The 25,841-nt window shown below is 49.7% G+C and overlaps 1 protein-coding gene across 1 annotated transcript; it reads right to left on the bottom strand.

Moving 5' to 3' along the window:
- Nucleotides 1-8,973: 8,973 nt before the first annotated feature.
- On the bottom strand, nucleotides 8,974-11,403 carry SP9 (Sp9 transcription factor). Its single transcript, XM_036858777.1, has 2 exons — nucleotides 11,383-11,403; nucleotides 8,974-10,401 (listed from the first exon to the last, which is right to left on the bottom strand). Exons 1-2 carry the CDS (start codon nucleotides 11,401-11,403, stop codon nucleotides 8,974-8,976), a joined length of 1,449 nt encoding a protein of 482 aa, XP_036714672.1.
- Between the last annotated feature and the right edge of the window lie 14,438 nt (nucleotides 11,404-25,841).

Raw genomic sequence — 25,841 nt, 5'->3', positions numbered from 1 at the left:
TCTGCGTAGTCTGGTATATATATCTTTGTCTTGTATATGCACACACAGAGATGTCCTCCGATTTACAAGCAGCTAACTAAAGGCATAAGCAACCCTTTGATTATTTACATTTTTAAGAGAGTTGGGAGGGGAGAACTTGAATTCCTTCTACGGTACTCTTCAATAACTTAACAGTGCACCTCAAAGATCCCTTTCCCTCTTCATTTAAAAAAAGAAAGCATGCATTTGAGATTGATAAAGACCGCTAATTTACACCTTGAGTTCATCAGTGTTGCACTGATTATTTTCTATCTTATGCCTTTTTAGACTTTATAATTTTTATAATGTCAAAAACTATGCAATACTTACTGCCTTAAAGGATTTCTGAACCAACAGTGTTCATGAAGAGAAATGTTGAAATGCATCCTGTAATTAAAATGAATTAAATACATTATCATTTCTTAACACTTAGACTTCCACAAAAGTGTGGTCGCCTTTTAACTTTATAAGTGGCTGCAAGAATTTTTCAAATCTCTGGTTTACTTATCCTTCACTGTTAAGATTGAGAAGCTATACCAATAGCCCCAACATTCTTATCTATCCAATGGTGAGAAAAATTCCTATGTAATTATAGGAAATGTTGGTTTGCTGTTTGGCTTTCAGACTTGGTCACCAAAGGATGCTAGACAGCCCCAAGGGGCTAGCATTCCAACTTGGCAAACTTAAAAACTGAAGGGAGGCATTTTCACATACATTCATAACATGGTAACAAATAGCTTTAAAGAGCCTCACCTGACTTGTTCTGCACACTCTAATGATAAGGGTAAAAGGAATTGAAAGTGATTTTTAAAATAAAATGTTAAGCATCTAATTATACTTTTGCTTTTGAAATACAAGGTAAAAACCAAAGAGATAAACCTCATAATAAAAAGGATATCTAGTTGTATGTGTAGAGGTTCCCCTAAGTACTAACGCCAAAAAAGAATCCTCCAAGTTTAATGAATATGATTCAAGAACAAGAGTCCCCAACTGACTTTTTTTTAGAAAACCACAGGAAAAGTCTGGTGATATGTCATTCTTCTTACCCTTAATAGAGAAATTCTTTTAAAGAAATCTGGGTGTGCCTAGTGACATTTGTCCAGCGGCCTGGCACTGCACCGGCCAACTTGGGAGACATTATTGGGGTTCCCTCCTCCCCTTTTCCCTGGCCTAACATTTAACATAATTTAACACTAGCAAATTAATTCCTGTAGGAGGTGCTGTCGATTTACAAATGGTCAGGCACGATCAGGTTACTAGGTTAGGACTTATTTATCTGAACGTCTATGTGGTAAGTTAGTCATAATTTCATCTGATAAATGTGCCAAAATAGGCAGCGGTTGCTGCAGCATAGCGGCAGGTCTGCTTACCTTGCGGTAGGAAATGGAGATCTTACTTTGTATCATACGGTTTTAATCTGAAGAAAGCTTTTTATCTGAAAGGCTTGGAGAGACCTTCCTTGTTCTTCCATGCGATGGCTTGCTGATAGTGAATCACATCAGTCCACGCTGTTGGGAGCTCGGCGTTTCCCAGTTTCAATCACCAAATATTTACTATGTTTTAGCATTGAATCTCAAAGATTTCAAATCCACCTGAGCCATTTCACTCTCCTTACCTAACAACCACTCGGCCAAGACGCAGGTGGAGGCCGCTCAACAAGGCCGCGTCCTCCACACCCTGTGTTTAAGATCAGGAAGAAAGCTGCATTTTAGCTTCAGTAGCTGAGGGGTATTAAGAAATCTTATTTCGGTTTTCTGAAAAGAAAATCTTGATAGTTACCACTTCTTGAAAAGAGCTAAAGGCATGCAATAGCTGCAGACCTTGGGAACGGGTTTTTCGGATCAAAAAGGAGAAATGCTTTTTTAAAGTTGTGAGGAACAAATAGGATCGAGGGAACTCTTAAGTTTTGGGAAATGCCATGACAACTGAGAGCTGATGAAGCTCCTCAAACCCCGTTCCTGCTGACAGAAAAGGAAGCAGATTCTCATACCCTTCCCCCTTTCTCCTCCCTTCACGCCACACTTAACATCACCCTCAGAATGTAACAGTAATAATGAAGCGAGGCGTGGGGTGAAACGCAGGAATGGCTTGTCATGGAAAACGCACACTGTGGCCCAAATTGCCCGTGAGTCGCCTTTCCGCGACTCGTAGTCACGGAAGAAAACCCGGTCCCTTCGGTTCGAAGGTCCTCCCGAGGGGGTGGTCAGAAGTGGAGGTCCAGCGGCTTGGGTGCTGGCCGGACCGAGGCTTCCAAGGACCTCGCCTTAGACCGGAGGCCGGAAGGGGGCTGGAGTGAGTCCCGGGCTGGCGTGCCCCTTCCCATCCCCACAGGCGACTCCACCCCTGCGTACGGTGGTGCTTTCCTTCTAGACGCGCGCCTGGCAACCTTCTGAACATACCTCAAACCCAGATGAAAGCCTGAGAATTAGGGGGCGCGTCTCCCTCCTAGAATATGCGCCTCCCGTGCGAGGAGGCCGCTGGACTCCCCACCGACAAAGTGTAACGGGAAAGGATGCGGGCTAGCTCGCGGCAAGGGTCCGCCTCCCCGCCCCGACCCTGCCAGTGGCCCACTCAGAAGAAATTCCAGGCTGCGGACCACGGGAGCTGCGCCCTGGGGACCAGCACTCCCAGGCCGCCGCGCGCTCTCGCCTGCCAGTTCCAGCCTAAGCTCGCCCGGCCTCCAGCGCGTTTCGCCTACGCAGGTCAGAGGGCGGACTTGCCTTCACTAGTTAGGAAAGCGAGCGAATTTCTCTCGTCTCTCGGGCTCCACAGGTGAAGAGGGCGCTTTAGGACGCCGCTGCTAATCTCTCGCTCCTGAGGCAAAAGTGAAAATGTTGACTCTTGCCAACAATCTGCAAGCAGAAAACAAATCGGGGTTGCCGAGGAGGGGGGCGGGGGGACAACACATCACTTTGTATTTCTTTTATAAATGAATCACCCTGAAACGGTTAGATGTTTGCAAAACAATGCAAAATCCCTGGTATGAATTCCAAAGGAAGAGAGTGCAAGGGTCTTGGAAAATCTTAAACCTTGTTTTTCTTTCCCGGGTCCCTGAGAACAGGCCCTGACAGAACATGTTTCCACGGACCTACTGAAACCTTCCCCTTAACTGGAGTTGCAAACACACTGTATATATTTATATCAATAACATATAGGGTAGGCATGTCTGTATGTATTTACCTCATACATATTTCTATAAACTCCAGCGTCTGGAAAAGGTGGGGGTAAATAACCCCGAACGGTTAAAATTATGGAGAAGGGATAATAACTGATTACTAATTTGAAAGTAAATAAACAGGTGACTTTTTCAGATCAAATCCCTCCTTGGATCGTTACAATAAATATCTCTGAAGGAAGCTCTCTATTTATGTTGTCATTGATTAATTCTTCACTACCTCATTTGATTTCGATTTAGAACGATTTGATTCTAATTTAATTAGCATGTAATTTGGATGTACATAATTACTGTAATTATGACATTCAGGTAAGGCAGCTTTAGGCTGAAAGGCAATTTCAAATTTTCTAGCAACCTACTTTGTACTGGGAAATGGACAAGGACTTTGCGCCCTGCTATCCAAGTAGTAATTAGCACATCTTTGAAACAGGCAGTGCGGCGGGGTTTGTATTAAAACAGCAAATACAAACCCAGCCGAGTTACCGGCTGCAAAGGTGGCTGCGAGTTCCCTGAAACGCACGGCGTTTCCCTGGCGCGAGATCGGGGAGCCCGGCGCCCCAGCGCCTGGGCCGGCTCTAGCTGCTGCGGGCTCCGGCGCCTCTGCGGCCTCTGGCGCGGGATTTGGAGGTGTAGCTTTCAAGATTAAAATACAATAAACGTGCGGGGAGGGTGGGGGACAAGAAAGGAGGGGAAGAAGCCACTGCACGACGTCTGAAGACGAGGGGTTGGGTAGTGAACTAGGAAGAGGAGGGAAGGGGGCGGCGGGAGGAGGGCGAGGCACAGAGTGGAGAGAAAATTGGTCAACGCCCCCAAGTGTTATCCGATTTTAGATTTGGGTTTCAAAGGGAAAAGGTGGGGGCCAAAGGGGTCAGTTTGCGCCGGCAGGGAGTGCGGACCCTTCGCAAGGGTCTGGGGTCAGGGATTTCGGGACTTTTGGCAGCCCTAGGGGGCCCTGCGCGCCCCGCCGGGCCCCGGCCTGCCCAGCAGCCCCCAGCACCCGACTCGGGCGGGATGGCGCCTGGAAGACAGAGGCAAGGCAGGAGGCTGCTTCGGCCATCCCCGGGTCCGGGTTGGAGAAAACTGCGGGTCCCTCGCTTTCCTCCCCTTCACAGGGGGGCCTGGGGACCTGGGACGGTCTGCTTGCCTGGTTTAATCAGCTTGGTTCGGTCGGTCCCAGATAACCCACGTGGGTCCCGCCGACCGGGAGCCTTCGGATTCTGGTAGTTGGGGGAAGAGTGCGGGGGCGCTGCAACCACGGCCGGGTCCCCATGCCGGGGTCCACGTCGCCGCCGACAGCGCCCAGCGTGCTCAACTCCAAGTTGGAAGACCCTGAAGTTGCCTTGAAGGAAATGTTAAATGCGCCAATTCTAAGACTAGGGCCAAACAGGACGTTATATTGTTTTGTTTGGATTTTCAGTTAGCAAGTTCTAGAAAAGACTTCCTTTGCCTGGGAGCGGTAATACCGGCCATTACTAAGCAGTGCCGCCCAGTAGCGGGGCTTGTCCCCCACGAAGCACAAAAACTCGCTTTTCTTTGCTCGATTCGCTGGGTTGCTGCAGCTCGCGGCAAACGCCGACTCCCCGCGCTCGAAGCGGCGAGCAAGGGCAGACAGCGCGGCCTTCCCGGCCCGGAGCTCTAGATGGCGCCAGCGAGCCGCACTCGCCAAGCTCCTCTTAAGGGAATCAAGAGCGACTGTCAAACATAAAAGCAAATCAGAGTTTTCAGTTTTTTTAATGTGTTAAGAATGTTATTCCTTAAGAAAATTTGTAGCTAAATTATTCTCACTTAAAATAAACACTTAGTATACCAATTACACAAATGGGCGGGATTTATGTAAGATTTACTTCATCTGCATTTTTGTAGTGGGAAAGAGCCTTGGTGAATACAGATAATAGATGCAAATAAGATTAGAGTTAAAATAAATAAAGTTTCCATCTGAATAAAAAGAAATTCAATTTTACACGACTTATAACGATTTGACGGAATGTCCAGACAAGCCGCTCAGGTGCACCATCTAATCGCGTCAAAATAATGCTGTTTTCCCTCCTTGAGGAGAGAAAAATCTTTCTTTCTTTTTTCTTTCTTTTTTTCCCCCTTCATCAGGTAGGATCCAATTCACTCCGAGGGGGAAAATGTAAAGCCAGAAAAGGAAATCGCCGGGGGAGGGTGTGGATCGGCGCTGGCTAGGCGAAGAGCCGAGGAAAACTTGGTCTTCGTTCCTCTACTATGCAGGAAGCTACAGCACAGGAAACGCTGGGAGAAACCGGCTGAAACGAAATCGCATTTCCCCTCACCCGGGCCTGAGCGGGCTCAGGACCCCTGTCTGCGCCCCTCGCCCCACACCGGCCTCCGAGCAGCAGCCCCCGTCTGCGCCCCGACCCCTGGCCGCGGCCTCCCATTTCTCCCGGGCCCAGGAGCCAGAGCGGCCCGGGCCCCGTAGCCCCCAGGTGGCCCAGGGGAGACGTGGCTCCACCTCGGGTGGAGACTGAACTCTTCCCGGGTTCGTGGGCTCTCCTCCCACGCACGCCCTCTCCAATTTGCTCGGCCGGAGCGGGTGGCTGCCCGCTCAAGTCAAGGTATCCCCGCGCCCCCAGAGCCCCCTGGGGCTGGGGGTTGGGTAGGAGGGCGGGGGTCTGCTTTGCCTGCTGGTTTCGGCTGGGGGCAGGGGCCCGCTCCCTCCGCGTGCAGGTTCCGCGAGCTCTGCCCCCCACCACCACTCACCCCGGCTGGACGCTCGGGCCCGGCCGCCGCCCGCCGTTCCCGGGAGCCGCGGTGATGGACGTCGGCTGACCCGCGGGGCAGAGGCAGCGCGCAGAGGCCTTGATCACTGGGCTGCGGAGGGAGCCGCGCGGCGAGCGGGACCTGCACGGCCAGCCCCTTTGATGTGCTTTTATTATCCACGAGAAACAAAGCTGCCTGGGACAGACGCCCGGGCGCCCTCATTCCTCGGGAGACCCCACCACACCCTCACCTCCGCGCCGCCCGCCCTCAGCCCCCAAACATGCCGGGCACCCTCCCGGCCTCCAGCACCTCGGCCCCGAGCCCCCAGAGTGAACGTCCCCCTGGCCTCCAGGCCAGACCTGGACCAGAGGCGTGAGGAGTGTGGGCTGGGGCGCCCGGTGATAAACTGTTTGAGCGGGGAGCGAAAATGGCCAAAGCAAAGAAACACTCGAGGAAGAGAGGGGCAGCCGAGGCTGCGGGGACAGCAAGAAGGAGGAGCGGGAAGAAGCCACCCAGCGCCACGCTGCAAACGCCCCTCTGGGGACCTTCGCTGTACGTTTTATCGCTACTTTGCTAATTGGCTTTTCACTGCAGTTTGCGAGAAAAATTTTGTTGACTATTAATAACAATTTATTTTTCCCCCCTAAAAATAAAAACATTCAGTCAAGTTCCCAAGACAGTAATAATAATAATAAAAAAAAATTCCCCCCCACTGGGGCTGACTTTACTTGCATTTCCTATTGTGTGGGGAGCTTTTTAGAAATATTTTTTATTCTGTAAATATGTACTTTATTTTCTAAACTAACATTTTTTCGAATTGGGAAATTATCTCATTTACCAATTTTCTTTTCGTCTCTCCCTCTCTTCTCCCTCTCTTTTAAACTGGGGCTGTTAAGTTGGTGGTCAGAAGACAAAGAGAGTGAAAATAATTTTCATTTCAATAATTGCCTTCTGGTCAATTTAACTGTGCCTTATTTTGAAAGAGACTGTCTAAATGAGATTCCTGTCCCAAATGTGTTCCCAGGCCTGATCCCAGCCTTTAATTATTCCTGAGTTTTTTTTCTTCAGAATAAGACGCCGCACTGAGTAATCACAAAGAAGTCAGAGAGCATCCTTGAACCTTTTCAGAAGCAGCGCCACTGATATTCAAATAACCTGCGAGGGCCATTTGACGGCGCGGGGACCTAGGCATTTCCAATTCACTATTTGCATAGATCAGCCGTCTTTGAAAAGGAAAGGAGCAGTTGTCTTCCATAACATTAAAAAGCCTAGTTATCAAATCAAGTGCTTAGTTTGGGGGCTTTTAAAACGTTTACATTTTATCTCAGGTTGCCCTTTACCGTTTGACATGCAAATTTGGTGCAGTTAATTTAGACAATTAAAAAGATCTTCAAGGGAGCTTTGTCACGGAGAATATTTGGAGTTTTCCCCGTGGACCAGCTGAGATAAAGTTGGCCAGAACAAATGATGTCTAGGAGATTAATTAGATATTTGATAAGACATGAATCCCTAATAAGGGAATACAAGGCACAGGGGGCTGCTGTGTGCTCTAAGTCAAAATTAATAACATTTAACAAGATTTTCATTTAGGCATGAAATGTCTTTTCCGGGGTATTGACTCTAGCGATTTATTCCCCTGAGTCACCTCCCAACGTAGAGGGTCTTGGGAGCTACGACTTCTTTTAAAAAGCTTTCTCCTTTCACAGATTGTTTTAAAATCGCTTTTTAAAAACAAACAAACCCACTGGAGTTTCGTCTGATCCCTCCGGGAGGGGTAGGCACCTCCCCAGTTAAAGCTGCCAAGGACCTTTGCTTTTTTGAAGGGGCTCCAGAGTTTTAAAATGTCACCTTTTGAGAGCTCTCTCGTTTAGTAATACAACTACACCTTCTTATAACCTAATTTAATTTACGCTGTTAATATACAAATAAATAATTCTCACTTCTCAAAAACGTATCGCTTTTATAACTCACATAAACCTTACACCACCTAAAACTAACATTAAGGGAATTTTTCCCAACAAAAAAAAGTCGGCTCACTTAAAGGTTATTGAGGGGGTAACAGGATCAAAAAAAAAAAAAAAAAAAGAAAGTGTATTGTTCAGAGTCCTTTAATAATACCAAAGTGAAAATATGATGTCAAGATTTTCTTCATACAGATAAACGCATTTAATTTCTTTAGATGACCTTAACTTACGTGTTTGTGAGTGAAATGATAACTCAACATTTTAAATATCTTTTACATATATACTGACTTTCACAAAGTGCATCAGAAAATTAAAAACAAAAAACTCCCTGAATTTCAGGAATTCACCAAAAAAACTCTATTCGAATGAACATTTACAAGAAAATAAAAGAGAACACAATCTTTTGAACCCTATTTATACAGATGTTATGAAATACAGAGAAACTGTCACTAGACTTCCAGTTTAATTTCTCACCTTCGGCCTTTTTTGATGCTTCCTTTTACAGGAAAAAAAAGTCTTATTGTAAGTAGATATCAAGCAGGACTTGGAGCATTTTATATATAATATAATCCACGCAAAGGGTCTGTTTTTATAGGTCCCGTTTGTTCTCAAATGTTCTGACAGTCCTTTGCAGGATGGTGGCTTGTTTTTGGAAAAAAGGAAAGAGAAGGGTGGTGGAAGGGGGTGGGCGGTGGGGGAGGAGGGAGCGTTTCTGTGTATTGCTCTTCGCTCGAGAAGTTTGTGCGAGTGGTTAAGTGTGTGCGCGCGCGCTCGAGTGTGCGTGCCTGTGGTTGTAGGTCTCCGGTGTGTGTGTGTGTCTGTGCGTGCAGCTTTTTAAAGTGTTGTTTGTGTCGAAAGATGCTTCGCTTTTGTTCCTGGACCACGCGTTTGATTCTCGTCTGGGCTCGGGCAGCAGAGGGGAGCTCCTGGCGTGGCCGGCAAGCGGCGGCCCGCGAGCCGGATGCCGCTCTACCTCGCGCCGGCCCGGGGGCGGCCGTGGAGCTCCCGCCCGTCCATACCCCGCTCGCTCGCCCTCCGAACCTCTCGCTCGCTCTCGCTGTCTCTACTCGCTCGCTCGCGCCTCTCGCCCGGTCTCTAAGAGTCGTTGGGGCCAGACGCGGCTTCCTTGCCTCCTGCCGAGGCCGCCGCCGCCGCCGCCGCTGCAGCCGCCGCCGCCGCCGCCCGGGCGGCACTGACGCCGGAGTCGTGCAGGATGAGGTCGGGGGACTCGGAGCGGGGCGTCTCCAGGTTGCTGGCGTCCGTGTCACTGTCGCTGCCCTTTTTGCCCCCGCCACCCCCGTTGTGCGTCTTAATGTGTTTGCTCAGGTGGTCGCTGCGCATGAAGCGCTTATTGCACACCGGACAGGCGAAGCGCTTCTCGCCCGTGTGAGTCCGCAGGTGCCGCTGCAGCTCGTCCGAGCGCGTGAAGCGCTTGCCGCAGAAGAGCCAGTTGCACACGAAGGGCCGCTCGCCCGTGTGCCAGCGCAGGTGCGCCTTCAGGTGCGACGTCTTGCCGTACACCTTGCCGCAGCCCGGGATGTGGCAGCTGTGCAGGCCCTTGCGCCGCAGACTCGCCCCGGCCGGGCCCAGCCGCTCCGCCTCCTGGCAATTGGGGCAGTCGCAGGTGGCGCGGCCGGAGTAGCGGCGGGCCGAGCGCGCCGAGCTCCCCCCGGCGGCGGCGGCCGCGGCGCCCGAGATCATGGCGCTGGCTGCGGCGGCCGCCACGGCGGCGCTGGAGTCCGAGTAGGAGGGCAGCACCGGCTTGAAGCCGTCCTGGGCCAGCAGGTGCTGGCTGGTGGAGAGCAAGTGCGAGGCGGCGGCGGCCGAGGAGCCGAGGCCCGTGGAGCTGAAGGCCGAGTGCGTGAGCGAGCTGAAGTCGGGGTTGTAGGTGCCGAGCTGCGAGTGCAGCGAGGCCTGGGGGGCGCCCGAGTGCAGCGAGCTCTGGAGCCCCCCAGCGGGGTTCTGCACCTCCAGCCACGAGCCTGGGCTGCTGTGCACGTCCCACCACGACGACGCCGCGCCGTTGGTCACCTCGCCCGCCGCCAGCGTTGAGTGGAAGCCTGACTTGTACCACGACTCGTACGGGTGCGCCATGCCCACGCGCGGGTACAGGCCGTCGGCCGCCGTCGTGTGCACCTTGGAGATGAAGGCCGACTGGCCGCCCGCCTCTTGCGGGGACACCCCGGCCGCCGCGGCCGCGGCCGCTGCCGAGTTGGAGAAGAGGCCGCCGTAGTCGCTGCTGAAAGCGGACGACGTGGGGGACGTGGAGGCCAAGCAGAAGGCGCTGTTGGCTGCTCCAGAGCCGCCCGCCAGGCCGCCTGAGCCGCGGCCGCCGGTGGCCACGGCGAAGCCCGAGAGGCTGGAGCCGAGGTTGCAGCTGGACGAGGAGCGCTTCCAGGGATGGAAGCCGCCCTTGGCGAAAGCGCTCGACTCCGGCAGCGTCGTCAGCGGGCTCGTGTTGCCGATCTTGTTGCAGGTCGCCGCCAGCATGGCCAACGGGGTCGTTCCGAAGCGCGGCTCTTCCTAGAGTGGGTGGGGTGGGGGAGGGAGCAAGGAGGAGGAGGGCAGGAACAAGTGGGAGGAAGACACAGAGTGCACCCGTGAGCAGCCTCGTCCTCCCGCGGCTCGTCCCGGGGGGTCGTGGCTCCCCGGCTCGCGCCTCCTCCCCGCACGCTCGCCGAGGATGCGCCGCGCCCCGCGCGGGGAAGAGGCAATCACAAGGGCGAGGGTCCCGGCGCTGGAAAGTTGTTCTTCAGTGGGACTACAAATCAAAGATGTCTCGGTTCTCCTCGCCTCAGTCGCTGCAAACCCTGCCCCAAACCGGACTCGAGTCGCCCGCCTTCCGTTCGCCATAAGCCCGCTCCTCTCACAGAAGCCCCCAAATCGCCCTTCGGGGTGAAGCTCGGAGGTAAACACATCGACAACAAACGCCAGGTGAGGGCAGAGGCGGCCGAAATAGCGAGCCGGGGGTGGGGGAAACTTGGGGCACTCTTCCCAAGGGTGGCTAGGACTTGACTCTTTTTAACAGAAAACATTTTAAATGTTTACATACACACACACAAACAAGAATCCGAGTAGAAGCGACCCCCGCGATGGATTTCAGAGTCACAGACGAACTGGGGAGCCGCAGAAGTGTAAATGTTTGTTAACGTGACTACATGGACTGCAAAACAATTAAGGCTGTTTTCTGGAAACACCGCTGTCGCGTAATTGCAACAATCCCCGAAGCAAGGGGGGATGGGGTATAAATCACGAGGGGCAGAAAAGAAACCTCTAAAACCGAATATTAAAAGGACTTGCTTAACAGTTAAAATCCTTTTCTTACAAAGGCACCTCCTGGGTTCCAATAACTTGGGAAGAATCAGTCCTGGAAATGTGGAAAGTGCTAAAAGAAGCTGAGGCTGCAGTCGGGCAGCAACAGTTTCTCCAGAGCCGCGGACCCAGAGAAGCCATAACGAAAAATCACTCCAGTTAAAACAAGCAAATGCCGCACTTCCGACTTACCCCAAGTATAGACGTGGCCATAGCAGGTCCCTGGGCGGCGCGGCGGGGCCGGGAGCGGGGCTGAACCTGGCGGCTGCTCGGGAGAACTGTTCGGGTACCGCACGGCTCCCGTGTCCCCGCGCTCGCGCCGAGCGGACTCCGGGCTCCCGCCGGCTAAACTCAGCCTAAGTGCTAGGAGCACCCGCTTTGAAGTGCCGCTGGCGGCGCCTCTCACCCAATGAGGGCGCAGGCAGAGCAGACGGGAGCTGCCCCGCAGCCAATCAGACGCGCCGAGGGGCCCGAGCCCGGGCTCCTGGCGCGTGCCAGTCACCGCGGCTGGCGGGGGTGGGGAGGGGGGGTCGCGGGCTAGAGATTGAAGAAATTACAGCGCAATTAAAAATTTACACACACGCACCAAGCCAGGTTTAGCTATCGTTGAGACCGAGCCACAAGCCCCCCGAACCTCCCCGAGATGATGCAAGTTAGGACTGACAGTCCTCGACTCTCCACTTGTGGGAAAGGAGGCAGGCGGGGAGGGGGCCCGAGGCTGAGGCCGCACCAGCAAGACCCAAGTGGAGACGGAAATGTCAACGCTCACTTTGTGTGTCCAGGCTCTCGCCTGCGGAGCACAACTTCAGCTGGAATCCATCATTCTCGCTCGCGATTTTATCATTGTCATTTGTCTACCTAGTTCCTTATTCCCACTGGATTCAGTTTTACTCTCAGAGTCACATTGAGGAGAAGGGGGCGAAGGGACAGCTCCTCCGAGAGGAGAGAAATAGGCCTCTCCGTCCAGGTCTACACCCACAGACTTGCTGGGAGGGCCTGGAGCCTCCCGCATCCCGCCATTTCCCCTAGCGGCCTAAGTGACTTCCTAATTGTCGCTCTGGCCTCTGACCCGGGGGGTAATACAAGTGCCACTCACACCAGAAGCTTCTAGTGGTAATTGAGGGCACCCTTTGTACCGTTTCGCCAGCGCCTAGATACCAAGCTAACCCAGTTGTCAAATATGACTAAACAGTGGGACGTGCTGATTATCTGCCGGGTTTCGCTGGGGGCTGGCGTGGGGGTGGGAGGCATCAGCCCATACAACACGCTGCACGAAGCTGCTTATTTTCACAATGTAACGACTTTGGAAACAGAGACCCGCGGGAGCCGCGTCCGTCCCCATCGCCACCCCCGCTGAAGCTGCAGCTTGCTAGGCTGTTTGTTTAACCCGGTGAAAATTTGCATGTCACGTTTCAGCCTGGAAGCGAGTTTTCTTGCCCCAGCTCCAGCCCACTCCCACTCCAGACCGCCTAGGCCTAGAGGCTCCTCTGCAGGGCAAGGGCGCCGGGTTGAGAAGTGGGCTCGCCCCTAGCCCTGCTTTCGTGGACGTGCTCAGGGAGCCTCTCTCCCGGACCTCTGTCCACGAGTGCCTGGGACGAGGCCACACGTGGGCGCCTCCACATTTTGCAGGCTGGAAGCATCCTGAAGTCCTCTCCGGATCCTGTCGGTGTGAGGAGACACGTCCTCAGACGGACAACTGAGCGTCCTGGAGCCCCTCGGCACCCGCTGAGCTGTTTGTTTTTCTTTTTTCTGGGTCTCCCTTTCTCTTTCTTCTTCAGGGCAGCCAGGAGCAGCTTTTGAACCAGAAATACCAGTGCCCTCGACAGACCTGGGTACTGGTTTTAATGTACCACATTCTCCTGAAAGCCCACATCCTGCTTTCAAAGACATTTTAAACCACGAACCTCAGATGCTTGGGTGCAAAAGGCGAGTTGTTGAGGAGGGGGAGCATGTGAGGAGGACGTGGAACTATGCCCCCAGCGTTTTCTTCCTTCTTTTGCAATATCTCTTGGCTCAAGAGTGCGACCACCGTGGCTCTTCTCTCAGCCCTGAGATGGAGCCTGCGTGTATCCCGGAGCACTACGTAGGTGGAGAAGGCTATCTGGGTTGCTTTCTTTGCTAGTCGGTAGAATATCTTTGCTCAAAATGCCTCCCCCCGCACTTTGATCTAAGGTGGCGAAAGCACCGAAGCAAGTATGACAGAGAAAGGGGAGAGAGTGAGAAGACCCACGCGGCTATAATGAAGCTCTGTGCCCTGGGGGGTTGTGGTAGCAATCGGCGGGGGAAGGGGGGGCGGAAAGGTGTGAAAAGCCCCCGGGACACTCGGGGTGGAGGGGTGAGGGGGAGCCAAGCAGCCCGGAAGAGCCAGAAAGCCCGGCAGGGGGACCCGGGAGCCCTTCCCAACAGGTGACTTCTGCCCTGGAAGGTCAGACTGGTGCTCGGCTTCGCGTAGAGTCTTCGCGTCGATTTACTAATAGAGGGATTGTTAAGTGGCAGCCAGGCGTTGCCGACTCACCCAGTGCAGCCCCGGGAGGAGAAGCGCGGAGGTTTTCCCCATCCACATCCTCCCTCACCCCCAACACACGCTCTCCTTAAGGAAACCTGACAAAGTAATAAATAAGACAATCCGAAAAGCCACTTAGCACTCGTGACATTTTCAAGTCAACCATTTAAAACAATTCACGCTGGCACCTCGGGCTCCCGGCGCCTTGGTTGCCTGTCTCTTCTCCTCTTCTTCCTCCTTTCCCCTCCCCCTCCCTCCGTTTTCAGTGTAGTTCCAGCTGTCAGACTCTCTACGTGGGCACTCGGATATTCCTTTAGATACACATCACCGGATCACAATAAAAGTTAGGAAATCTTCCAAACGATCGCAGGCAGACGCTCCGGGCACTTCAACTCTAAAGTGGGGCCCCCAAGGAAATCTTTCAGAAGAAGTCCAGTTTGTGTGTGTGTGTGTGTGTGTGTGTGTGTGTGTGACAGTTTTTTTCATTCTCTAAAAAAATCTAGTTTTTAAACAAAGATCAATGTGTTATGCTGAAGTGTTGAGCTGACTGTTAAAACATTTGGGGAAATAATGACAATGTAACAAAGGCCTGGTTTGGAGTGAATCATCACCCTTTTAAAAGTTAAAGCAATTTTCAGGAGAATAGCTTTCAGCAAACGCTTTACATTATTCAAAACGGCCAAATAATGCTCTATTATAGCGCCTGAATGCTGCCAGTCAGCCTCTAAGTGCAATTTGTGCAAAGGCCCCGGTGCCTTATCTCCACTTCTTTATAAAGAGGTGAATATAAAACAATTTCTTCCAAACCCAGACAGAGAGCACGAAAATTGCTTCCCTTTCTGCAATCAGGGCAATTTAACTGGAGTGCAATTAGCACTATTAAATGTCGATTCTGCATAAACAAATCTGACTGAGCAGCGAAAGTGGGGTGAGAACCTCATATACACTGAAACTGATTTTTTTAAATTATGTATCCGGGTCCTTTACAATTGATCCGTGACGTTTTCATCTTGGAATATATTTACATCGTAAATACACTATGGTTAAATCAACATAATTTTTTTGCAAAAAATTTCAATAGGAATCCTAATAAAGAAGAATGGGGTAATTAAAGGAAAGAGTTCACTTCCTTTGAACAAATATTGTTTCCCCCATCCTGCCTCTCCCGAGAGCTTTGATCTGAGCAACTGCTCAAGTTGCTGCATTTAGTAGGCAAAACCGGGGAAACAATTCCGTCATTAGCGCGGATCCGAAGGATTGGAGCTCCTACGCCACAGGACAAAAAAAAAAAAAAAAGCTTCTCCCTGATGCACAGGGAGACGGGGGAGGAACAGTTATCTTCTGAATAACTCGAAATATTAGGTGGCTGCCCAGTCTCCCAGGGGCTTTGGCCAGTTGCAGAGTTGAGCAGCGGATATACTGCACAGGGGTGGGGTGAGGTAGAGTTGGGGAGACTCGAGGATGTGGGCGGGAGGGAAGGGGTTGGGGAGGAGGAACCGAAGGTTCTCGCCTGGACTCTGCTGGCTGCTGCCAAAGCCTCGGCCACCAGGACCTGGGTGCCCGGGAGCAGGGAAAGGAGAAGGCAGGGAGAGGAGCCCGTGAAAAGCATCTATCTGACCTGTCCTCCTCCAGCATGCCTTTATTTATTTGCTTAGCCACAGCTTTCCCTTTCTGGATAATTTGTGCAATTAATTATGCTTTTCATTTGCATGATCTACACTACAGCAGTGATTATCAGGTCAGCACAGTGTGGGATTTGGGGAGGTACATTAATAACGAGTTAAAAAACAAAACAAAAAAACCACACACACGAAAAGCTGCCCTTGTGTACCACAGTCACCTGCCATGAACAGGGGCTGAGGAAGCCAATACAGACTATAGCGCCTGTTGAGTCCAATGAGTCTTTTCCTCAGTTGGAGTTTGTCAGTTGTGGGTGAAAATGAAATGCAGCTTTTGATTAGAAGGGAATCTTTTATAGTTAACATATCTATATTTTTAAAAGCACCAGCCTTGAGATCAACTGGGTGGAGAAAATAAATTGAAAACTGAGGAACTCTCCCACAATTTCCATTGAGCTTTCATTTAATATTTGTTCTATAACAACCTCCTTCCATCCCAACCCTTGCAAATAAAAGAGCCAGGAAGGATCACCAGGCCATTGGAACTTTCATCTTTTCTCCATCTCAGAAGTGTTACTGCTATTTAGAGATGGCAGGAGATGCAAATCCGTTTTGTCTATAAGGTCTACTGGAGAAACTGAAAACCCTTAGTCTAGTAAGTACACTCCAAACATTTGCTACACAACTAATTTTCTGCTGCTAGATGTATCTGGGCCATATATTTTAAGCCTGCCTTGATCTGTTTATCTGAGCCAAAAATGCATGAACAATTAAAGGAAAGACTCTGGTGTGTCAAAGGCAGGAAGGTGACTGTAGACTGTGTGATGATTTTAATGACTGCAATTATTGGAAGATTATTCGACAAGCATCATAGATTTGTTTACTGCCTTACTTGGAAACTATGGGGGGCCTATTCGGCTTGGGGTTTTACCTTCCTCCCTCCCTCACCAACTACCACAGAGGGGTATTAGACCTAAGCAAATGTGCCATTCACTGTTGGCTTCCTTCTTCTCTTTTAGGGCATTTCTACCAAAATGGAGCACATTTGTGTCTCAGCCAACTCTAATCGAACCATCTCTGGAGATATTAAAGCAATCTTTTCACTCAGACCTTAAGCTAATATTTTTAAAAAGCCAAAGGCCAGGGAATTCTGGTCATTCATCAGCTTCTCCCAGCCAGGGTACCAGTTTCCTCAGTTTTACACTTTCATAGGCAGGCTTTGAAGAGACTTCCAACTCTCCCTCCTCCTTTCAGGGTTTGAAGGAAGCACAACTGCAAGTTGTGAAACAGGACTTTAGGCATATCTCCAGGACTCCATACTGGAGAAAGTTTGGCTTTTTCTTCCTTCCTTTAACAGCGTCCCCCTCCCCCATATTATTTCCTATCACAATTCCTAATCTTACCCTGTGAGAAATAAGTAAATAAAAAGAAAAGGTATGACTAAGAACGGTTTGTGGCTAAGGAATTTTTTTACTGTATTGTATACAGACACAAGGAATGCAAATAAGGAAGATTTCTTGTCTGATAAAAGCAAAATCATCCTGTCTACACTAATCAATAAATCACAGCCTGGGCTTTGGTTATTAGTGAAATTTGAAAGAAAGAAAGAAAAAAAGGTACAGCAAATATCCCTAGTAAGCCCCCTTTCCTCCCTCCCCTGAGGCTCTGAGACTGCAGATGACTTGGTCATCGTGGTGCTCTTCCTTGGTCTGGAATCGAGAACCTTCCCCGTTCAAACCGGAGCCTTCAGAACTCTGCAAGTGGCAATTAGGAGCCTATTACAAGCCATTAGATTGATCAACGTACCTTAAACAATGCAAATGATTTATATGGCTGATTTATATGGAGAGGAAAAAGAAAAGGGGCTGGGGGGAGGACGACTCCATATCCTTCACATTATCGCAGTGTTCTGGAGAAAACACGGGCCCAGCCTCTCTTCGTCACTGCTTAGAACCACCAGAGCGATTTATTCTGAAAACTTTTCAAGCAAAGACACAGGCTCCCCTGGCTCGTTCGATGGATGTCGAGGTGCCCATTCTTTGCCCCTTTTCTCTTCTTTTTAAGGAAGAGCTTAGAAGGACCGAGGCCGGGGTTCACAGCGACGCCACTCCCCCAGCGGAGGACACTGCCGCGAGCGGTCCCAGCTGCCTCCTTTCCCCGGGTCTGTCCCCGGAGAGGGGGAGGATGATTTACAGATTTGTTTTAACGGAGTGTTCGAGTGCTGTGTGGCCTCCTAATTACGGCAGGAACACACAACCATTAGCCCTTGAAGTTTCAGGCGCGACTCGGGGAGGAGCCGCGACCCACAGCTCCCCGCGTGCACACCACGCGGGGGAGGGGTCGGTGGGGAGGGCGAGAACTCCTCGGAACCGACCTCCTCGCTCGGGCTGACTATTTCAGCTAATCTAACTGGCGAAGACAAAATTACAACAGAGCCAAAGCGATCAAAGCAGGCCCCTGCCAGCCCCCTCCTCCCGCCCTCCTTCCCGCCCCAAAGTCTGTTTGTAGTTGTCTCCTGTGCTGCAGACTCGTCGGTCTTCTCACGACAAGGAAATTCCAGCCAGTTTTTCCAGAGCCTGAAAGGAGAGGACAGACGCACTTCACACTTCCCAGGGGAGAATTCCCTTTGTCTTATCTCTCCCTCCCCCAGTCCGCCCTCAGCTCTGAAATGGGGGACAGGCAGCGGGCCTAAGGACCCTGGGCGCGGAGGGGGCGATAGTAACCGAACCCCACGTCCAGCTCTGTGCCTGTAGATCCCCTCCCCCTTTTCTCCTCTCTCTTCTTCTCTTTCCCAACCTTCTCTCTTCCTTTCTCCCTCCCTTTTTCCAATTCTCTAGATCCTCTTACCACTCAAGTCTTCTCGCGGGCTCCAGCGCCTAGAGCCTGGGCAGGCGCAGTTTATTTCCCGGCCTTAGTGGTTTGGCGGGAAAGGGCTTCGTCCTGGCTTGTCCACGGGTGTCTGGGACAAATCATTTTGTTTGTGTCTATATGTGGAATGGGAAGCATTCCGGGTTGATAATGGGGCACAGAGGGAAGAGGGGGAAAACAGAGAAGCTACATGCACTGGGAGAGTTGCCACCTGTGTCTTTTGCAGCCAACCTGCGATGGGAGCCCAGGATACGGAAACTCTTCTAGGCGGACGGTGACCTCACACACACACCCCTCTCCCCCCAACCGCTCTCATCTGTCCTTTATTACCCCATATCTTACTCTCCTGAGTTCTTCCCTGAGTTGTTTTCTTTCATTCCCCACCCCGCCCCCCTTCCCAGGACTTCTCAGGGCTCTGCAGCTTAGTGAGAGATTGAGAAAGATGGTCGGTTAAGAGTCCCACCAAGCACCCAGGTAGTCCTGTGACATCTCCGAGAACAGGCCTGTCCTGGGCCGACACTTTCATGCTTTCTGAATTTCAGCTACTCTAGAGTCCTCTCTTGTCACACCCACCCCCATCGAGAGGCCAGATTTGACACCTCCACCCTGACTCGCCTCTTGAAGTATCTAGAGCCGGGTACCCGGAGGGGCAGAGGGAGGCTCCGCACACATTAGACACGTGCGCCTCCTCCTGCCCCTCCCACTTCCCCCGCTGCCGCAGGCAGAATGCACATTGATGACACTGACACACTCACTCGGGCACGCGTCAGCGGCGTCGATCCTCCTTCCCTGCCAGGCGGCAGCAGGCGAGACGGCCTTGAGGCAGGTGACATCGCCGCGGGGAGGCGACTCCGCGCTCCAGATGCCACCCTGGGAGTGGGGATGTTCGGGTCCCCCAAAGCCAGCTGCGGGGCTCCCCTGCCGCGTGGCCGGAGGCCTCGCTGCTGCTGGTCCTCCCCTCCGCCTCTTGCCGCGCTCCCCGCGCCGCCCCCTGCTCTGCGTCCGGCTCCGCACCTTCACCGCCGCAGCCCCCGAGCGCCCGTCTCCAAGAAGCCTGCCGCCCGCCCGCCCTCCTCCAAGGCTCGGTTACATCTGGGATGCATTGCCCCTTAATTGTCAACCCCATTATTGTGATCAAGTGAACGTTGCTAATCTCTACATTTGTTGTTTAGGTAAATAGAGGCTGCGTTTAATCAATACGCGGGGCCCCAGCCCTCGCAGCGCCAAGTAACTTAAGTCAACGGTGAAGATTTCACTGTGTGTGTGATTACAGAGCACACGGAATATTCACTCCAGCCTAATCCCACATCTCTTCTCCCACCCCGGGGAGCGAGCGGAGGGAACGCGAGGAATCTCCACCCTCCGAGGAATCAAGGGCCGGCTCCCTTCGGGGAGGAGAAGGACTTCGTGGCTGTGACCGGGCGCGCCGGGCGCGGGGGCCTGAGGCTGGACTGGGGACCGCCCTGACATCCGAGCGGCTAAATCCCGCGTTCCGCGCCTTCTCCCCGAGGGCTTCTGGCCCCCTCCCCTCCAAATCTGCAGCAGTGAAGAGGGTGGTTCCCCACCCGGCATGTCCCCGCCAGACGGGAAGGCTGAGGGCAGGGCCCCGGGAGACGGGTCGGGCTCTTCCTGACGCCCAGGCCTCCGCAAGCGGGCTCCTTCTCTTCATCTCCCTCTGCTCTGAGTTGCCGGGTTCCTCGCCCCGCGGGAACTCTCGAGAATGCCAGGCTTGGGCGCGCAGAGCTCGGGGTATTTGCGCTTCTTCCTAAACAGCTATTGTTTCCTAATTAAGAGGACCTTAGCCCAGCGCTAGGCGGAGAGACCCGGATTCGCAGCAGGGAATAGGCAGGCCTGGGGAGGTGGGCGGTCCGCTCTGGCGAGGGGTGGTGTCGACTCCTTCCTGCAGCTTGGCTGCGGGAGTGGCCTTAAGAGTGAGGGCCTCTGGGCTCTGCAGGGAAAGGGTTAATTAGCTAGGCCACTTCCCGGCGGCGTTTGGAAGAACCCAACCCCTCCCGACGCCCTGGAGCGGGGCCCAAGAGGCTGAGCCTCTGGTTTGAGGCACTATCTCCTTGGGCACTTGGTCGCCGGAGTTTGTTTCTCCTGGTGTCTCTTTCTCCGCTCCATTCCTGGGAATGTTCGATATAAACAACCAAAACTCCGGTTGTAATCAGATACTCTCCTAGCACGGAACTGACCCGCTTTCAATAAGCTGGATTCTGAAGTCAACTGATGATTTGCAAGTTTAGGGTGTCGGCGCAACCACGGAACTAAATGACAGCTGGGGCTTGAATTGGGGCCCACGGTTTTGGATGGTAGTTGCCTGGTTTTAATTTTTGGAATTGAACAGCACTCGTATAAGGTATCTCTCTCTGCTTTCTCCTTCCCATAAAAGTTGAATAGCATTTAGAACAAGAGGAAAATTAAACACAAATGTCTGGGCAATCCTGAAGTCCTTTTTCTTTCTAATACTTCTTCCTGAGAATCCCCTCTGCCAGCCTCAAGCTCCCACCCAAGCCTGTGACTCTCCTTATCAGATGTGCAGATCTTTTACCACCCTGCGGCAAACCAGCCTGCCAAGAAGTCCACAGGACAGATAAATATGGTATCGGACCCCTTTGACTGGGGACAACTTAACTTTTTCTGGATTGCGGTTGTTTTAAAGCTAGGACAAGGAAAGAAAGGCAAGGAGGCTGATGGCCAGGGCTCCTGGATCAGCACAAGCCCTTTGGGGCTCTCAGGAGCTGGGTGTGAGTTAAGGTCCACCACTTCATGCTGTGACCTTGGGTGGGCCAGGAAGCTTCTCAGTTTCTTCCTCTCTAAAATGAAGCTAATAATTTCGACTTCGAAGGATTTTTAGAAAGGTTAAATAAAACTGTGTAGGGAAATTCCTAGCAACTGCTCAATACTTATTAATAGTTGCCTTCCATTTTCCATTGAAATTCCCAGCTAAAACTTACCGTGGAACTAAAAGCAAAATCAACAGCTACTATAATACAGAATTTTAGTGTGTGTGGAAAGTACGGGGCCTAGTACAAAATCAGGTTGGAGGAGGACAAATGCAACAACAGCTAGCAGCTGCCTGTTTGGGAAGGAGTGAGGTTAGCTGCTCCAGTCAGCAACACATTTTATGGTCTGGTTTTCACAGGTCTGCACATGCGAAACAGGAGATGTTGTCCCTAACAATAATAGATGACATTTACTGAGCACTTATTATATGCCAAGCATTCTGCCAAGTGCTTTACAAACAGCATCTGATTTAATGCACACAATAATCTTATCAGGTAAGTATTATGAGTATTATTGATATCTCTCTTTTTAAACTTTTATTATGGAAAATCTCAAATATATATTTAAAAGTAGAGAGTATATTATAATGAACCCCTCTATGTTGATCACCCAGCATCAATAATTGTCATCTCATAGCCAAACTTCTTTAATCCCTACCCCATCCATTTCCTCCTCCCTCCCTTATTTTAAAGCAAATCTCAGACATCATATCATTTTACTTGTAAATATTCCATTACTATCAAAATATCAAAAGACAACTAAAAAAAAAACCCAAATCACAATACCATGTTATAATCATACATAAACACATTTGAAATAATTCCTTAATATTATCAGACATCTAATCAGTGTTCAAGTACCCCCAATTATCTCATAAATGATTTTTTACAATTGCTTTTTTTTTTTTTCAAACTCAGATCTAAGCAATATCCACACATTTAGTCTCTCATGTCTCTTTTAATCATAGGTCCCTCTCCCTCTTTTTCTTTCCTTGCAATTTGTTTACTGAAGTAACCTAGTCATTTATCCTTTTTATAAATGAAGAAACAGGCTCATAGAGGTTAAAGGAATTTAGTAAGAGATAGAAAAGGAATTCAGACCCAGCCACGTCTGACTCCAGAGTCCAAGTGCTTAATGGCTTTATTATATTCCCTTTAAATCAAATGATGAAAAGCAAGACACAGGAAAAACACAATCACCCATAAAAGATTTCGGAACATGTCTAACTCCCCTAAGTGACTAGTTCCTTTACCAAGCGTCCACAGAAAACTGTTCATTTCAAACCCAGGCAGGGTTTGAATGTGGGAAGAGAAATTGAAAACAGGATAACCCAGTATCCTCCTTCTGTTTTGAATCTGACTAAATAATTCCTGCATTCATATGTATCTGTAACATGGTGAAGGGATTTTTATTTCCAAAAAATATTTAGCAAAGCAAAAACATTTCTTAAACGAATCTACCAGTTTCCTTTTTCTTTCTTTCCTCCTTACTTTCCTCCTATATTCCCCTTTTCTCTGTTCTCCATAGCTAGATAAGGAAAAAAACATCTCTTTTAAGTAGTTATTTTAAAATACCAGTCAAATTAACAATTTGGTAGTTTGATATGTGATATCTGGCTTTTGTTACGGTAGTTTTGAAACCACAGTTACCCTAGCAACTGAATACATTTTTTTCTTTAAAAAATTTTTTAGCTGTCTGGAGGAGAAAAAAAAGAAAAAGAAAACTTATTGCCAGAATTTTCCTGTAATAGCCTCCATTAACTGCAGTGACTTCTATTGGAGAGGCCAGCACTGCTGTCTCCTGCTGTCACCAGTCATTCACTGATCTAGCAGATGTTTTGTTTGATAAGGCCAATTTGAGCTTTATAAAACATTTATTTTTTTACCTCCAAGGAGCAAATACCAGTAAGGATGGGATTCAGCATCTATCACTGGATACCATACAAGGGCCTCAACCTGCCAGTGGAGCTTCTAGGTGAGACGAAACACTAAAACAAACCTAAAGGCTTCATTTATTTAAAAAAAAAAAAAAAAGAGGGAGGATGGTTAGAGGGCATTAGATCAGTCCCTTGAGACTTAGCAAGAGGGAAAAAAAAAGTGAGTAGAAGAGCCAATAGTCTACTATAGAATCTTTCTGGAAACACCTTGGTAGGTGAGCAGTTGCCAAAGTGGGCAATGATATTAGTTAGTGAGATGACGGAATAAGAGAGGGGGTGATGCACATAGCGTTGAATTTTATAGATTTGATAAAACATGTGTTAGTATTTCAAGGAGGTGAAGTACAGAAGAATCAGCAAGGAAAAAAGCTGTACATTAGGGCTTTTTGGAGCAACTAGACTATGAGCATTTGTAAGAATATTCATGCATTTGCTTCTGAATAAAATTCCCCTCGCAATCATGCTTCTGATGCACACAACTCTAGATTCCTTTTTCTTTACAAAACAGACAAACTGACTTTATAAATTACAAATATCCAAATCCTTTCTCTTGACTAGAAGGAAGATTGGTTTCAAGACCTGGGGCTATGGTGTGAGTAAGCCAAAGGTAGCAAAAGAAGTGCTGGGCAGTTCTGCTCCTGTTGGTAAGATGCCTCTTATGAGTCTCCTCTTATGAGTCTCCTGGGCCAGGAAGTCCTCCTTTGTAATGTAATGGCTCGACAAAATGAAGGTTCCAGTCCTTCCTTTTTATTTTAGATGGCCCTACCTATGTAAAATATTTTGACTTGAGGAATTACATTTTGAGCCAGGGTAAGAACTAAAAAAAGAGAGGAAGGAGAGAATGTTGCTTCCATTTGCGGAAAATGTAATTTCTGTACAGTAAACTTACCCTGAACAACAACAAAATTTTTTGCAAACATATGCACATTCCTCTCTAGGTCAAAATAGGAAAAAAAAAAAAAAAGCAGAAACAGCAATATCAGCTAGGGCTTTTTCTTAACTACTTGAATCATTAAAGGAATCTACTACTTCTTCCCCCCCACACCCCCCCAGCTTTTTTTGAGATATAACTGACACATAACGTTGGGTAAATATAAGGTATACATGTTGATATGATACAAATGTATATTTTGAAATGATTACCACAATAGGGTTAGTTAACACATTCATCACCTCACATAACTACCTTTTTTTTTTGGGTAGTGGTGATGGTAAGAACATTTGAGATCTACTTTTTAAAAAAATAAATTTATTTATTATTTATTTTTGGCTGCATTGGGTCTTTGTTGCTGCAGGCGGGCTTTCTCTAGATGCGGTGAGCGGGGGCTACTCTTCGTTGCGGTGCGTGGGCTTCTCATTGCGGTGGCTTCTCTTGTTGCGGAGCACGGTCTCTAGGCGCGCGGGCTTCAGTAGTTGTGGCACGCAGGCTCAGTAGTTGTGGCTTGTGGGCTCTAGAGCGCAGCTCAGTTGTGGCGCACGGGCTTAGTTGCTCCTTGGCATGTGGGATCTTCCCAGACCAGGGCTTGAACCCATGTCCCCTGTATTGGCAGGCAGGTTCTTAACCACTGCACCATCAGGGAAGCCCTGAGGTCTACTTTTTTAGCAACTTTCAAGTACACAATACAATACTGTTAACTATAGTCATCATGCTGTACATCATTAGGTCCCCAGAAATTATTCATCCTATGACTTGGAAGTTTGTACCTTTTGACCAACATCTCCTTGTTTCTCCTCCCTGCAGCCAGTCTGGAATTCAGATTGAGTACAGTGGGTATAGATGGCTTGTCTCTGCTCCACCATATTTGAAGCCTCAGCTGGGAAAACTCAAAGAGCAGGGACTAGAATCATCTGGATGAGTCTTCTTCATTCACACATCTGGCAATGGATGCTGGTCGGGACATCTATACATGGTCTCTCCACGTGGTCTCTCTGCATGGGCTAGTTTGGACTTCCTCACAGCATGCATGTGAATTCCTAGAGCCAGTGTCCCAAGAGAGCAAGATGAAATAGCATGGTATTTTTGTGATCTCTTGATTGGGACAGTCACAAGTATTTGCCCAGGTTTGATGGGAAAGGACATAATTCCACCTCTCCATGGGAAAGGAGTGTTTAAGATCACATTGTAAAAAAGCACTCAGGTATAAGATACTGTTTCAGTCCCTTTTGGAAAATACTGTCTGCAATAATATATGTAGATACATGTAAAGGGAGCTTCCTAACAGAGTGCAAGAGAGTTAACATTCTGAGAGCTATTTTTCACTGTCTGTGGCAGTTGAAAATTAAAGTCTTTCTGGGACTTCCCTGGTGGTCCAGTGGGTAAGACTCCATGCTCCCAATGCAGGGGGCCCTGGTTTGATCCCTGGTCAGGGAACTAGATCCCGCATGCCGCAACTGAGAGTCTGCATGCTGCAACTAAGACCCCGCATGCTGCAACTAAGACCCGGCACAGCCTAAATAAATAAATATTAAAAAAAAATATATATATATAGGGCTTCCCTGGTGGCGCAGTGGTTAAGAATCCGCCTGCCAATGCAGGGGACATGGGTTTGAGCCCCGGTCTGGGAAGATCCCACATGCCATGGAGCAACTAAGCCCGTGTGCCACAACTACTGAACCTGCACTCTAGAGCCCGCAAGCCACAACTACTGAGCCCATGTGCCACAACTACTGAAGTCCACGCACCTGGAGCCCGTGCTCTGCAACAAGAGAAGCCACCTTAATGAGAGGCTTGTGCACTGCAACGAAGAGTAGCCCCCGCTCCCCTCAACTAAAAAGAAAGCCCGCACGCAGCAACGAAGACCCAACGCAGCCAAAAATAAATAAATAAATAATAAATAAATTTATTTTAAAAAATGAAGTGTTGAAAATAAATAAATAAAATAAAGTCTTTCCTCCGCAGCTGCTCACCAAACATGAACACCCATTTTGGAATTCATAG

This window comes from Balaenoptera musculus, chromosome 7 (genome assembly GCF_009873245.2).
Source record: "Balaenoptera musculus isolate JJ_BM4_2016_0621 chromosome 7, mBalMus1.pri.v3, whole genome shotgun sequence".
NCBI lineage: Eukaryota > Metazoa > Chordata > Mammalia > Artiodactyla > Balaenopteridae > Balaenoptera > Balaenoptera musculus.
Note: the sequence above shows the minus strand (reverse complement) of the source record. Positions and strands in the feature narration are given on the sequence as shown.